We start from the raw sequence: 17,005 nt of genomic DNA, 5'->3' as shown, positions 1-17,005 counted from the left end.
TGCTGTCTTCACAGACACCTTGGTGAGGGCAGCAGGCTGTCCTGCCTCTCCCTGTAAAAGCTGTTCTGTGCAGACACCCAAATTTACTGAAGCACTCTAAAGTCAAGGCAGGATGCAGAAGAAGCAGAGTCAATTTGTGTGAACTGTGTTCTGGACTGCTTTAAACAAGGAGGCTTATTAAAAGCCAGTCCAAGTATTTTCATGCTCCACTGCATTTACTTCCATGTGGATATATCCTTTCACCCACATCAAATACTGTACATGGAATTACACTGTTGTAAACCATCCAGACTGGGAGATCATACCATCTAAATTTATATCAAACACTAATTATTCCCTTGCAGGTGAATGTGATTATGAAATTAATTTATTAAAACTGTATTTTTAATGCTTCCTTTGAAACTAGGAAACTAGTTTCTTAGCTTCCTTTGAAACTAGGATGACAATTACAGTTAGAACAGCTATAATGAGAATAACATCTTCGTTTTAAAAATATTGTGTTTGTGATATTCAATGAATGATGCATTATCCTGCAAAGAGCTATTAGCAATCTTATCTTTCCTTTGAAAAACAATTGTTCGTAAGTGCTGGTACTTAAGCCTTGTTTCTTTGCTAAATTAAAGGAGCAATTTACCTTTAAGAATTTTACACGAACAGCTTTGCATAAGCTATACTAGTAATGCAAAATCCTTGAAGACCAACTGAGAGGTTGAGATGAAGAAGGATGGCCTCAGAGTTTACCAAGCTGAGGCAGTAAACACATCCGCACCATCTCCACCCAGTCCTGTGTCAGTGAAGCTCCACAGAGCCAGAGGATCTATATAAGCGTTAACCGAAGTTTTGTCCCAAACTCTACAGGTTGGCCAGTTTACTGTCCCAGGGTTGAGATTTCGCAGTGCTCCTCAGATCCAGAACTTCTCTGAAGTCTGATTTATGATTGACTGGTATATATTTTTTTTCTTTTTTAACAACACCATTCACCTGATGTGGGTTAGGACAAGCAGCTCATTAATATTACTTTCACGTGACTGCGGTCAGTATGCCCTGACTCTTGAAACAACTACGAAACAGTTCCAACAAAGTGCACAAAGAGATAATTTGCCTAAATGCTCTTCGTGTCCAGCATCTATTCACATCAAAAGAGTAGCTTGGATACGCAGTACAAATGTGGATGGAAAGCCTGTTGCTGTTTGTCTCTTAACCTGATGAAAAGGTCCCTTGAGTTTATTTGCAAAAGCTTGAGAATTAAAGGCTAGAGTCAAGGCTAGAGTCAATAAAAATTTCTTCCTAGTTTCTGCTCCATAGAGGCCTGTACAAGCCCCAGTAACATTGAGAACTCACATGGCCTTACATGAAAGCAAACTGAAGTTTGAATTGGACCTGGTTCTTACTGAAGTTTTGCCAATGACTTGGTTGTTGAGTCTACACTTATGCTGGCAGTGCAGACTGCCAGAAAATTCACCAAAGACTGATTTCGTTAAAAATCCAATTTTCCATGTTTCAGGGAAGATTTCAAGGGACGGGGAGCCTCTCAAGAAGGAAGAAAGTTGAGAAATGTATTCATATGTGCAATTTCGAGACTACAACTATTCTCTTCACAATTTATTTCTGGACTATATTTCACATTTGAAGAGTAACTTGACATAGGATATATCCCGGATTGTATATTTACATTAGCGTGAAATGAGACCGGGCAGAAGACAGGCAAATGAGCCTATTTAAACATCAGAAAAAAGAGCCTCTTTCTGAAGGATTATTTTCTTGAGCAAATTTGTTTTGGATTTTAGGCAGAGGAGGAGGACAAGTTCTGGGAAGCCAGACAGCACATGCTTGTAACTTGTTCATTTTTCTTTCTGTCTTCCTTTTGAGGTTAACTTGAATTATAATGTCTCAGAAAATCAAGAGTGGAGGAAACTCCAAGAAACAAGAACAAGCTTGTTTTAGTGCTTAATGCTTCTTCTTCCAGATTTCTCCACAGCTTTTTAATTAAGCTCAGTTCAGGCTCACATCCCAGGAAGATTTTACTTCCCACATCTTCTGCAGCTTTCAGCTATTCAGCAGTCCTCAATATTCAGCTGTTTATAGACAGTCCAAACAAATGAGAATGTGTTTTATTTGCTGAAGTAAACTAGAACCAACTATCTGTTGTTTAAAGGTTGTTTCTGGCAGGACTCTGTCTGATAAGCCCCAGGTTAAGCCTCTTGTCTGCAAGGTGCATGGAACTGCGCAATGGTTTTGCAGAAGCAGAAAGAGCAACATAAGAACCTCTGAGAACTACAGTGAAAAAGGCAGAGTATAACTGTCTCAGCCATTAAAAGATAGCTGCAGCAATAGCTCCACAGTTTTCCTCAGCTATTATGCTTCTCTGCAATTTTCAAATCATCAATTCAAATAAAAATGGGTTTTAAAAAAAGCCTCTGTCTATAGCAAACTGATCTTCCAGAAGTTCTTCAGTATAACCAGTCAGCATATTTGTATATCTCCAAACATCTAAGCGTTGCAGTGCCTCTTCCTCACCTCACTCACTATGGTGTTTCTCATTTCACAGATAAATAACTGAGATGCAGGGAAGAGAAGTGTCATGCCCAAGATCATACTGTAAATCTGTAACAGAGCAGAAACTAAAGTAAAGCTCTGCAGCTCCTGGACTAGGGATACAACAGCTAGAGCACCCAAACTCTCTCAAAGCATACATAAGGGAAACACAGGATTAAAAGGCGCTAGGAAAAAACAAAGACGACCACAAACACAAACAATCTGTATACGCATATGTCACAGAATGCCCATAACTGTCTCGATAGGCAACATTTAATATACAGCTTTCGCTTTTATCTATCAATAGCCATAACATTATTTCCTGGAGTCCTAATGTCAAAACGGGCATGCCCAACTCAAAACAGTTCCAAAAGCAAATATTCCACCCACCAAAAACAAAAAACAAACAAGCAAAAAAAGCGAGAGAAAAATCTGACCTAAATCAGTAGAAGTACTAATCATTTTACAGACCTAACAAAAGCCATGTAAAGGCGGGAATCCAGACAGCAGGACAATGCTTTTTTCCAACAAAAAAACTTTTTAAATCTTACCAACCACGGTAAGGAAATCTAATTTAAAAAGAACAAAACAGCAACATTGAAAACAAATTTTCTGCAGATTACAGTTCAGCCCTACTGGTTTACACAGAGAAAAAGATCATTATGTTCTGTTCCTTAAACTGATTTGTGGTTAAACTGCGATTTTTGGAGAACCATGAAAATCAAAGGACAGACTCAACTAAAAATGTTTTGTAGCTGCCTGGTCACATACAGAGAACTGCCAAAAATTTGGCATCAAGGTCTTTTTTTTTAATCTAAGTGCAAAACGCGGCGCTCAGAATTTTTTCGCTGCCAGCAGTGCAAACAGAATAGATTAGACAGACACAAAATCCACCACTAGGTCACCGGCACTGTAACTAGGACAGCAAGGAAAATATTTTGAAAAATTATCAGCATCCTGCCTTCCTGAAGTTTAGGGAGAAAAAAAGCTACATTTCCTTGTAAGAAAAAACGGGGTTAGATTTTTCTTATTGGAAAAGAGAAACTTTTGCAGCTTTATAAATGGCCTTGTGAACATCCTCTTTCCAAACCAGCTATGCAAAACAGGAAGGAATTATAACTTTAAAAACATATGCCCTGCTAACACCATCACATGCCCAACAGTAACAGCATTCAGCTGTCACCTCCTAGTCACCCTCCCAAAACATACAGGGCTGCCGACTCTGAAGATGACAATGCTTGGCAATAACACATATGCTTAATATTGAAAGAAAAAAAATATTTTTGTTGTTGCTTCCCTTTTTGTTTCTTTCATTCACTCTCCCCAACTGGATATTATTTTCCTCTCTCAATCCTTCCAGCATGTTTTCTTTCACTGAAAAAAGTCCTTTTTATTTATTTTTTTAAACACAAAACAGATCTCTAACAATTTCCGGGAGAGAGGGAGGGAGAGAGGGAGGGAGAGAGGGAGGGAGAGAGGGAGGGAGAGAGGGAGGGAGAGAGGGAGGGAGAGAGGGAGGGAGAGAGGGAGGGAGAGAGGGAGGGAGAGAGGGAGGGAGAGAGGGAGGGAGAGAGGGAGGGAGAGAGGGAGGGAGAGAGGGAGGGAGAGAGGGAGGGAGAGAGGGAGGGAGAGAGGGAGGGAGAGAGGGAGGGAGAGAGGGAGGGAGAGAGAGGACAGACGACTGGCAGGTGTGACTAGCACCAAACTCAGGAGTCTCCACACAATCCAGGGTTCAGGCTAATCTAGCACCCTGCTGTGCCCTGCAGTTTACTCTTATTCCACCAGTTCTTGAATAGGGCAGACCCTGCTTGCAGTACAAAATGTCTTACGCAGTTTGCACGGCTTCGCAGCAGTTCCCTTGGGCGCCTGCCGCCACCCTCACCAGTGGCAGGGGCTCTCCAGCCCTCCTGGCGGACGGGAAGCTTCCCGCACAGCAGGAGCCGAGCGCAACGCTCCTCAAAATCGAACTGGGAGACTCAAGTGGTGCTTGAGGCAGCCAGGTCCCAAACCAAAAATGAAGACAAAGAGCAGAGAAGATAGTATCCTTCTGGCATCCTACTGAGCGTTGCCAACACCCCCTGCAAAGATACTCCCAAAGTGCCGGGTCTCAAGGGCTGTCAGGCTGGGGGGAAAGAGCCAGAACGGTGCACGTGCTTGAAACAGCGGCGTGGGGAAGAAAACAGCGGGAACAGGGGAGGTCTTTCAGGAGCTGCCCTGATTAGACTGATTTTTAGTAGAGGTTTCTAAAAGCAAGAACCATGTGGGAGAAGAAGAAAGAAGCAGAAGCAGGAGAATTTATATCCATTCAAAGACACCCATTCAAAAAGCACTAATATTCTTCCTCTTAGAAGTACTCTTTGATTTACACATCCAGCTTCCTAGTGAGGTTCTAAAGTCTGCTCGTTTCTACTCATTCTCCACTCAACCCCCCCCTTAGCTGTTTTCCCTCTTCCTCTCCCCCACTAACAACCATTTCCATTTCTCTCCTTATCCCCCACTGTGAGCTTTTCCTGCCAAATATGTTACCATTTAACAACAATGCCAAGCAAACAATTTTTTAAAAAGTAGTTTAAAGCAATCCAGGATAATAAAACCGTAACATTTAGCAGTATGGTTATATGAGTCTGGTGAACATATACTGATTTTTTATATTCAACTAAACCATTAAAACCAGCTTAAGTCAACTGGTAAGTTACTCACCAAACCGCATTTCCATCCTTTTTGGCCCTTCCCACTTGCACCTTTCATACCGCATCCGACAGCCTACCTATTCCCCAGCCTGCACGTTAACCCCATCAGACCTCAAACACAACGCTGCCCAGAGGCCCTCCAGGCTCTGTTGAGGTCAGGGGCAAAAGCCCATCAGACGTCTGTATCATGAGCATTTCAGCCGAGCTCAGTGCTCAACAGGGAGATGGGCGAGGAAAGCCTAGGATGCAGCAGGCAGCGAGTCCATGCTCCAGTGCCTACACGGGGTAAGCACATTTTCAGTTATGCTGACTTACCTCTAAAACAAGCAGCACTGACTTCACTACAATTTCTCCACAAACAGGCCAACCTTTTAAACATACTAGAGTGCAATTAATTTAGTGAAGAGAGAAAGGGTAGATGAGTGCCTTTTTCAGATAGATGGTAAAGTAGGTAATCATTCTTAGCTATAGTGTAAGCTGAGCCTGTGCTCAGGACAAAATGTATACATATATATTCACATCTGTGTATGTGTATTTTTATATATTTATATATACATATATGCATATATACATATATGCATGTATACATGCATTTATATAGGTATTTACAATTTTATACATACATACACACACACATATATATGTATATATGTTTTAAAAAGCCTAAGAAAATGCATCAATTAATAAATAAATCAATTTCTAAGCACTTAAATCTTGTTCTGAATTGTATGTAAATACGCTGTGTTTCACCCAAAAGCACCTTTGAGAATCTACATTCTGCAGCTCCTAACTAGGCGTATGAATCACGGTCAAAGTCGCTCGCCCATTCCTGCAGACGACCCAGGATCTGCCTGCAGCTGCCCATTCCAGCATCAAAGAGGAGACTGAGCTGGTTTGAAGCCAGGGGGCCTGGCTCCTGTTCCAGCGGTCACAAGCAGCACCATGTAAATGATGCCTTAGAAGGAAAAGGCATTTCAGGGGTAAGAAAGAGAAATATCAGCTATAATTTCAGGGTGGAGAATTTCCACTCTGCCAGCTCTTAGGCTACCTTACGTTCCCTCCAGATGGTGTAACTGGAGCTGAGACTGGAGCATGTGGCTTCAAATTAGCAAACCATAATCACTCCCCAATGGCTCCACACCCTCCTACGCTGAGAGGCAGTCCAATAATTCGGTTTTGCTCAACAAAACAGATTTGATCATATGGGCACTAACATCTCACGTACATGTACTGTATTTTTGTGCAAGACGGGGACTGCTACTCTGTGCTATGCGCAAAGCACTTAAGTCAGAATAACCTTACTACTATTAGAATATTACTAGTAGAATAACTACTACTAGTAGAATAATAAACTATTTTTGCTACTACTCCTGATTGCCTTGTGCAGCTTCCATATTCCTTGGATGGAAGGGTAAGACAGGTATGATAACATTTTCGAAGAATAGGCATCTGATACAACAACGATTAGAAGAAGTGAAAACTGGACAATGATTACAATGAGAGATTATTGGAATATTCTGCCAGGTTCTTATTTTACACCTTTGTCTCTGAATTTACTCCAGCTCATTTCTCTTTAGCGTGTAATACCTACATTCATACATATGTGTTGCCTCCCTTTTCACACACACAGAGTAACTCTTAGCTCTACAGCCACCAAGGTTTGCATGTGGGCTGTCTGAATGCCACCATCCCGGCTCCTCCGATCTAAGGACGGCATCGGACCATAGGCAAACTAAGCCAGCGTAGAGTTCTCTGACTGGCACAGCAGCTGCCACTGGCAGAGCTCAGTTGCTCGTTGTCTTTTTCTTCTTTGCTCTGCTTTGCATGAGCCAATGTTTGCATTTTGTTATTGGAGCCTTTCCCAAACTTCAAATTACTCCTCACCGTTCCCTATGGGTTTCATTCTATAAATGTACTGCCGAGTGTAATTGGCTATATTCTTTCTACCAGCCCTACAACACACTTATCACTGCAGCATCTAAGCATTTTTACATGCTTTGTTTAATCTTTAGTCACATACGTTAGTCCTACCAGAATTTATTTTAAAGAGTTGTACTCCTGCATCGGTTAATACACTGCTGAATCATCCTAGGATATCATGATACTGTGTGAACACACAACTTATCTACACCAGAGGTGTATCAAAAGAGGTTCCTCTTGGACATAATTATAACTGACGTGACCTTTCACCAAGCTATGCTGCAAAGTCAATGACTTTTACATTTTTATTTAAAGAAACTGCCTTGTGTGTATCTGGCATTACAATATAGATCAATACCTTTCTGGAAGTCAAAATGATTAATGATTTCTTACCTATGCCCAACAGCACATGATCTTCATCCTCTTTAGAAGAAGCCACAGAATCTCTGAAAGGCTAGAAAAAGAAAACTTGAGCTAGCTCTTTGAAGACAAATGACAAAATTTGAGCCATTTTAATAAACACAACAGATAGTGCCACTCCCAGCCTCTATGAAGGATATGAATATGAATCATAAAGCTGACACTACAGGCTTGAACTCTAAACATAACCAGTGAAGAGAAGTCCATCCCAAACCATATCCCACTTGCCATGCAAAATCCAGCCCTCAGTTTGTTCTTCCCTTACAAGATTAGCTGTGCTTTGACTAGTTAACACAGTGTTTTGGACAAAAAAAGCAATGCATTTCTAAGAGAGCTCCTTCTCTATTACCTCAGTTGTTGACACCTGTAGAAATATCATAGGTCAGTTTGTTCTTTTATAGAGTGAAATATGGCTTTTATTGTCACCTTAAAAAAGACACAGTGAATACAGCACTAGAACTCTTTTGCCCAGCAAGATTTATGAGCTGCCACACTTCGCCCCAACATAAATTTTCAACACAGACTCCAAAAAGCATACAGAAGCATACACACTGCAGTAATATAATTTTGAAATGACACAGATTATAACATCTGAGTCTCAAAGAAATGATCAATCTTCTGCATAGCTGTCAATTAAAAAACCCTAAGAGGTTGTTCTTTTATAATAGTGATCTAACAGAAGTGGCAATCCAGTAAAATTCTCCAAAATTCAAACGCTCGTAAAAATTCACAGGCATACCCTATGGAGAAGATACTACCTTTATCAGATTTGCTAGTTGTTTCTCTCAACCTAAATCACTATTTTAGCTCCATACCAGTTGAGCTGGTATGAATAATTGAGCTCCTTTTTTAAAAGTTGATAAAAATATAACTAAGACAAAGATTTTCTGATTTTGCAACCAGACAAACAGAAATAAATAAAAAGCAGAATATAAAAATAGGGGACAAATAGAGCTGACTAACCACAATGGGATTTTTCACAAATACTGTTCCCCTCAAAAACCTGTTAGATAACTCCATGTCAAAGTCCATCTGAAAAACAATGGGAACTGCCTACTTTTTACGCTAACCGTTTTTCCCAGTCAGTCCCAATCAGTTTTTGACAGGCCTGCATCTCATCCGAGAAACAATCCAGTTAAGGATTCACAGTTACCCAAAAGATCCCTCTCAGCGACCGACTCCTCAGACATAATGAATCGCGTCATCTTAAGGATGAAGCTTGCACATACAGGAGATGGGTTTTGCTCCTGACATGCTTGAAGCCGAGCCGTATGCTCCCTGAAGGAACCAAGGATCACCACAAACACAGGAGCTTTCCGGTCCAGAAGCAGAGCTTGCTTTTCAACCTAGCTTTCCGGCCCGCAACCACGTAACAGGTTCCTTCAAATAATAATAATCTACACACGTAACTATTCCCACAGGATAGGAACGGACGGGAAACGTCGTTTGGCAGGCATTAGTCACCTTATTTATTTGTTAGCTCTGGGAGGTGCTCAGATAGCCTAGCAGAGGTTGCTCTTTCAAAACTTAAACTATTTGTATAAGGAGAAATCTGTACCTTCACATCATCCTGGGACAATTCATCAGATGCCAAGTTCACAGGACCTGTAAAAGCAAAGAGTCCTTCTTTAAATAACAAACAAATTCAGTTTGGGTCTGCTTTGGTTTGTGCTGCTGCTTTCTCTCCTTTTTCAGATGGGAGGGGGAAGCACTGAGCAAACAAACATGCCGGCAAGGCAGAACAATGGCCCTTTGCAGCCCCTGCATCTCCCCGAACCGGCATTCCCGTGGGCACAACGCGAGCGAGATGCACAACAAGTGCTATGTTATTGTCATGAGCCAGTTATGAACAGGGTATTGAAATTAAAGAGACAGGCTAGGAAAATATGGTGATTTGTCAGCTAGCTACTGATTAACCCTAAGGCGCTCAAAAGACCACCAGTCCTAAAGCCTAACACAAACTATGCAAAGCCATCGGGCTCCTTTTTTTTTTTTTCCCCTGAAAAGGTTGCATGCATTTTTTTTAAATTAGACCTTGCATTTTCTCACACACACACACACACACACACACACACACACACACACAGAAAAAACTTAATTTCTGTCACTCTTTTATGGTTTCTTCTCCAGACTGTAGGAAAGGACACAGTTTATACAAAAACATGACCACACTCGGCAGGTCTTGCCCACAGCCTCCAGCATTACTGTAAACCAGCAAAGAGGAGCAATCTGGCCACCGGAATGCAAATTAACACCAGTATCCCCAGGGCTTCCAGGGCCATTATTATTTAGTAAATATATTTTCAATAATAATAATTATATAACCACAGTTATGCTGGTAAATGTTTCTTTTTATACTGAATATTTTAATTCAAGGTTCAGGTCTATTCTCAGGTACACAGATGCCTCTCCATGCTTCAGCTCGAGCAGATGAACATAAGCAGGACTCAGCAGCCAACGTAGCGTGTTTTGGGGAGCCGCCTGGAGGAACAGCGGTTCTTGCAGGACCTCTCTCCTTTCTTAGTATTGTACAAAGTCTAAAAAAATCTTTTAACAGTATCTTTGGAAGAACAATTCAAAGATAGCTGTTCATCATCTAAATCACACAAGCTCCAGCAACCACGACACCACCTGAAGCTCTCTGTAGGATGAAATTTTGGGATGCAATACGGACCCCCAAAGTCAGTGTGCAGGCAGCCAAGGACCTCAGCAGTTCCTCTGGATGCTGGCTTGAGTCAGGACTGCACAGGACTGGGCGCACACTCATCAATATCTGAATGGTTAATTTTTAATTAATTTACCTTCTTTAATCAACCTTCTGCTACAATCAAAGCGACCTTCCCTTTCACTCCAGCGCTACCTGCTGCACTACTACGAAGGTGGCGCGACGGCCAGCACCCTCGCGCCACCGCGATGTCTCCTGCCTGGGACAGGGCGCACGATGCGCAAGGGCGCGCGAAGTGCACCAGGGCACCAGACACCAAGGCCCATCGTGCAGGGGCTCCCCGCTGCCCACCAGCCAGCGGCACCACAAGCTACCACGTCACACCGATCCCCGGCTCTGCCTCAGGCTTGCTACACAGCTTTACCAAAGCAGTTTTACCTCCCTGTTTTAATTCCGTTTGTTAACTGCTGGCAGTAATTCCCTTCCCCTCCGAGGTAACCAGGCATGCCCAGAAACACTCAGGTGTCATGGGGCAAAGCAACAGGGAAAGAAAACGCCTACGCGGAAAGCTGGGGCCTACAGGACGGCAGTGAAGGTGTTCCCAGGTCTAACAGCTAAGGGCCCAAAAGGTGCCCTGGCCTGGCAGTAAGTCTACAAACCATGTTCTTTCAACACAGCAAGCACAATCACAAAGCCAAATTACTACACTAATCACTACCACCATCAAACAAATCATCCCAGGCACCGCTTTTCAGTTAGAAGGAACCAACGACTTCTTCTGTAACTATCACCAAAGAAACTGCCTTTACGGAGCTCAGTGGGAGATTTCTGGCCTTCTGAAAGCTCATTTCAAGAAAATGAACATCCAGGTTCCTCTTTTTGTGGTACTGACAGGCAACTGGCATTATTGCTACTCAGTTTTACAGTTCTTAAAGAAAAGCTGTTTTGTCTATAACTAACAGTTACCCTACAGAAGCAAATGTCTTCAGTCAAATTACAGACATGGAATTTCAAGGTCAGAAAAGTGGAAAAGAACAGAAACTACTGAATTAACTAAAACCTATTTCACCTTTGTGCTATATCCTTACTGGATAACGTATCATTCCACGTATTTGAATTTAATTAAGTTGCTATGGGAGATCCACTGCTAAGCTATAGTATCACCTTACACTGAGCCACTGCTTTGGTTTGATTGCATTTCACAAGCAACATACTGCTATAGCAGCCTTTAGTAGATGATACCTCAGAGCTTCTGATAGCACTGTGTTTTAAAGATCTCTTGACCCTGACTTCAGGCCCACCCAAAAGTGGGTAAGTATTACTTATTAGAACTGCAGCTGATTTAAAAGTTGAGGGGGATCCTATTATGACATTAATGCACCAAATTAATGCCCTCAGCTTAGGAGCTAATTTGTAAAGGAGTTTCACAGAATGCAACTGAAAACATGATAAAAAGTACTCTGTTAATCATTTCGTATGATTTCTGCTTGTAGCAACAGCAATTTTAGCTAAATCTCTTGAATGTTTGCTAATGAGAGCATAAGACAGACCATTAGTCATCAGTTGTATTAATGATTTCTCAGTACCTGGATTTGGTGGTGGTTAGTAAAAAAGGCAAAATAAATGCTCAGTTGATATGGAAGCAATACAGACACCAAATACAATATCAAAACATGAGAAGATCAAAAAACTTTACTGCCTATCAGTGTAAAAACAATAATTAAGGGCTCTTCCTGTTTATAGGTAGATAACACAGAATGCAAAATTTACAAGTCTAATTATCACAGCTTGCTTGTTCAAGTCTTGGATTTTGCCAAAATGTGGTATATTCTTCTTGCCATTCACTTGAAGTGAGAATGCTTTTTTTTTTAAAAAAAAAAAAAAAAAAAAAAAACCCTGGCACAAAACAACTGTGTTCCACCAAGGCACTGAAGTATTTCCTTCTACTGAAAACACTAAGAGGTAGGTGCCCAAACACCTTTGTGAATCTCAGCTTAGCAGAAAAAAGGGAGCAGAAGCTTTATCATCAGAATTCAGAATGAGACTAGATATCCTGAACTTGTGATTCCCTCGCTGGGGGATCAATATCCGTTGATGTTCACTATTTGCTTGCCCCAAGTCAGGCCAAATTAAAACTGCCTAAGGCAAAACATCAGAGTAATCATCACCTAGAACTTGCACTGCCCAAGCTACTGCCACACACAGTGTTACCAGTCTGCACCATTCACCTTCCATCAGTGAAGAGCCACATGAAGATGATGCTGGCCAAAGTACAGCACTCAGAGGAATATCGAGAGCCGACGTGCACACTGTGTCATCAAAGTCAATCACATACCTTGTAAACTTACAATAACGGGTTCATAGCTTGCAAGTGCTAACAACTATTTATTGTCTCTCTACAAATTTACATTCTGTTGGCATTACACTTGTTGCCTGAACACTGCTGGAGAATTTCTAACACTAACGCAATGACTGTTTCCCCGATGTATTCATTCACTTAGGGTTTACTTAGGGTTACACTAGCTGATGCCATTTGGAATTGTAGTTCAATTCTTTTTTCTCAGTCTAGTCTTGATCCTGTAAAAAGCTTACGCAGGTGCTCACATTTATGTTGATTTCAGTAGGACTGCTTCCAGCACAGCAAGTTTGCAGGATTGGAGCCCTCTCACAGAACTAACCATTTTCAGCTAGTCACTTCATCCAAATATACAGTGCCAGCCGTATAAACAAATGAAAATCTGATAAAAACTTATAATTAATTCCTGACAATCATACATAAATGCCCAAAGTGCCATGCTTTTGATGCTTAAGAATGTCTTTTTTGTGATTTTCTTTTCAATTATAAGAGACCCTTGTTCTAAGGTACATAAGGCTGTATCTTAGAGAAAGAGCATTCCCATCAGAAAGCACAGTCCTGCAATCCTTATAGAGGTAAACTACTCACCAAAATATTGAATGTCTAATTGAAATACATGGGAATTTCACCACAATGAAGTAGGCTGGGCTAGATCCCAAACCTATTCATACAAAACATTATTCTATTTGACCTGCCCTTATCTTTATTAAGTTGATTCATTTGGTTTTACTGGAATTTGCAGGCTGGAGTGTTAGTTCAGCTAAACACTGCCCTCTCCTGGAACTTACTGACATTTTTCTGGCTCCTGGAATAAAATTAGTAAGGTTTTCCCAATCACTGTAAATGCCTTAATATTTTGTGAGCAATTTCAGTTTGACATTGGAAAACTGATGCTCTGTAGGGAGCATTGTGATTCACATAACTCTTACAGTGCATGACTTGAGTATTCCACTGTCAGGTCTCTAATGTCATATGAACTATGTGATCTTCCTGAATAAATAAATGGTTTAAGAGTTTGTGCCAACTTTCCAGAGCTTTTAAAGACTGTAACATTATGGAATAAAAAACTGTACCTTCTACAGAGCTTGTTGTACTGCAGGGCATTTTTGGACCTTCCACTGTCTCAACTTGGTTTGAATTAATACTCTATAAAAAAATCAAAATGACAGTAACTGTATTGGATACTCACAACATTTATGTGATAACTCAAAAATGAAGTTAACGACTAGTAAACAAACAAGTAATAGTAAAAGGACTGATAGAGATTCCTCAGAATATCAGTTTCCCCCAAGTGGAAAACCAATAAAATATTTTCAACTACAGACAGAAATTACCTTCTGCTTACAATACACAAGGGATCGAAAACATCAGATTTAGCATTTGTACTGTTTAGCACTGTTTATAACTTTATTCTCTATGAAAAAAGAAACATGGCAGTTATGAAGAACAAATCTGTTCAAAACTCTTCTGGTTAACCTTGAAAGCATCCCTCCAAAGTGAGCAGTTTTTACAGACAAGGAAACAGAAAGGAGCCTCTGTGAGGACTAAGCCCTGACTCGGCGGCCGAGGCAGGCTGGAAGGCAGGACCGCTGCTGCTCCAGCGCCGGCTCCCCGGCCAGGCTGGCCCCTCCGTCCCCCGCTCTGCCTCCTCCTCCCGATATTGCCCCCACTAACAACAGGAAGGTGAGGGTGAATCCAGGTCCTTATTTTAGCCATTACCTTCAAAGGATATAAGAAAACGAGGTGGGGAGAGAATGTCTCCTTTTGTGCTAATCTACACCTTTTGTTGCTTTTAGTTTTTTCCTTTTACAGTTAGGTTTCCTGTATACTTCTCATCTAACAAAGCAGCAAATAGAGAAAAGGTACAGTAATATGAGTATGAAAGAACAAAGTCAGGGAAACACTGGGCCGAATTTTGCAGACAAACAGTTTTGAAAGCTGCATAGTCATCAAGCTGGATTCACCTCCTCCTTGAGAAATTACTAAACCTATCTATACCAGGCAAAAAATTACTTTCTAAACATGAACGATCGTAATCATTTTAGGTGATTATCCTGGTGAGCAATTTGCCCCATTGTTTTGTTTTGTTTTGTTTTTTTTACCCTGACACCATTTCACATTTGGCCTTTAGTCCCTGGATTTATTCTCTTGCGGAGGACCTTTCCCCCCCCGGCTGTACTACCTCCAGCAAATGACACAGCCAGACGTATCCCCTTCACCAGCTGATGAGGGCTGTGTCAGCAGTGCAAGATTAAGACTGCAGATGTAGGGCTTGTAGTGCTCCCTCCCTCCAGCTTTCCTCTAAGGGTGGTTGCACGGTCCCTGCAGCCTCGCTGATGGACACTGCTACCACTGCTGCAATTTCTGCACTGATAAGGTCATTGAAGATTGAATAATTTTGAGCTCTTTCTCATAATCTTCAGAAATCTCTCCTCCATACCGCCTAGCAAACTCACTAAATCTGTGGGTTTCAACTTTTTGGGCTTGCAGGGCCCCTAAAAGTTTCCAATGAAGGCATAAGTCCCCGTATGGCTAACTCAAGCTTACTGACGCAGAACTGTTTGTTCTAAGTTTTCGGTTACCTTCCTAGGTTTGTAAGGAATAGTCCAGGGACTAATAGGATCACACACTGAAAAATAGGCACTAGAAAGACTGGGATTTTCTTGAGTGAATAAAGATAGGTTTGTGCTGTTGCCTAAGCCATCTATTTCATATACATAAATCCAATGCTTCATATCATCATAACTGAAGCAAAATCTTTCTTTTTAGTCCATGTCTTCTTCCAACCCAAACCTAAAATAGCAATGTGGCCATTTATGTGGTATCAAGATATACTAAACTAGATGTACAGTCTTAATCTGCTGTAAGTGAGCTGAATACTCCAGCAAGGGAACAAATTCTACTTCTATTTTTAAAAGACCATTTATTTTGAAATCTGTAATGCCCACCTTATGTTTTGGATCCAACTAAGGGCTGCAATTCCTTGTTTGCAACAGAAAGAAAAGGAATTTTACCTTACCATTTGCTTATAATACACCACCTAAACATAACAGTTTGATTGTCCCCCCTGCTTCAGGATGACATCTGCTACATAGAAAATTAACCAAATCATATGATCTTCTTTATTACTCTGGCTTATTTCTACTATGTGCTAATACTCTAATTAAAAGTAGGGCAGCACTGATACTGAGGATGGGGGTGCCCACAAGGGAGGATCTAGACTGCAGCAACTACAGGAATGAGCAGAAGAGAAACCTACAATCGAGCAGAAGCTCAGCTCACAATCGAAGGCTGGTTTTGCAACCTTTAAGAGTATTCGTCTCCTAAAACCACGCAAACATCTAGCATACCACACTTTTTTCCCCTTTCAAAAAGGCTGCAAGAAGAACAAGGATTTGATGAGCACAAGAAAAAGCCAATGATATAAACAACAACGCATTCTTCATTATAGCCTTCGTTTTGCTATTAGGTTTACTATCGTTTCCACAGAACAGTTGCAAACAAGTTGGAGGTATTCTACAAGCTACAAATAAAGAATAATTTTTTTCTATTGGAACAACTAAAAATTTTGGCAGTGACTGTACAAGATTATATGCAATTATATGAGAAATCACACTTGAAGTTCTTCTGTTAAACACACCATAACATGTAGATCATGTTTTAAATTTTAAAATCATGTATACTACAGTAAAGATAACTCACGGAAAATTAATATGCAAATAAGGAATCCTGAAATAAAACATGGAAAATAAAAGCTAAAATTTAAGATTAGAAAAGAGAAAAGCTAAAGCATTTTTAGTACATTTTTAGCTCACTAGTTTTATGTAATGATACGGTCTCAATCCGAAAACGTAACTGAGTATTTGCATAGCTTTTAAAGAACTTGAGTTTTCAACTATTATCCTCTTTACTTAAATTTAGGCATGTCCTGAAGGATATCACAGCAGTATTCCAGATGCCTTACAGCAAAATAAGACCTAATACACCACAACTAAATTCCCCTATGGCAAAAAGTCTTTCAAGCCTGCATTTCTGCTACATGTAATACACTGGGTAGCTCAGGTTCATGACAAAGGCTCCGAGGCATTGCACTAATACAAAGAAGAATAGAACTAAATTAAATATTTCAAACAACCAATGTGAATACAAATGGCAACTGAATCAAAGAGACAGAGATTCCAGGGGAAAATATTCACTGCAGAGTCCACAACAATGCAAAAACAACTTGGGAGGTAAAGGAAAATTTGATAAAGTTCTCATCATCTCTTCTCCTCCAGCTTCAGGCATACAATTAGCTACATTAACCCAAAGCTGCAGCCCACAATGATAATCCTTCGTGACACTAACCATTACTGAAACAGGCACAGTTTAAACTAAAAGGCTATTTAAGAAAAACATATCCAGCTTGAAGAGTCCATA

General features: G+C 40.8%; 1 protein-coding gene across 12 annotated transcripts in view; it reads right to left on the bottom strand.

Moving 5' to 3' along the window:
- Positions 1-17,005, bottom strand: part of LOC135324650 (rho guanine nucleotide exchange factor 28-like) — a 133,641-nt gene that overhangs the window by 67,857 nt on the left and 48,779 nt on the right. For all 12 annotated transcript variants that reach the window (XM_064501321.1, XM_064501323.1, XM_064501322.1 and 9 more), the window contains 3 exons: positions 13,660-13,732; positions 9,124-9,170; positions 7,539-7,599 (listed from right to left, as the gene is read on the bottom strand). In XM_064501321.1, coding sequence (XP_064357391.1) covers positions 7,539-7,599; positions 9,124-9,170; positions 13,660-13,732 — 181 coding nt within the window. The remainder of the gene's footprint in view (positions 1-7,538; positions 7,600-9,123; positions 9,171-13,659; positions 13,733-17,005) is intronic.

The sequence above is a fragment of the Dromaius novaehollandiae genome, chromosome Z (assembly GCF_036370855.1).
Source record: "Dromaius novaehollandiae isolate bDroNov1 chromosome Z, bDroNov1.hap1, whole genome shotgun sequence".
Lineage (NCBI taxonomy): Eukaryota > Metazoa > Chordata > Aves > Casuariiformes > Dromaiidae > Dromaius > Dromaius novaehollandiae.
The sequence above is the reverse complement of the archived record's forward strand: the minus strand, read 5'-3'. Positions and strand labels throughout refer to the sequence as shown.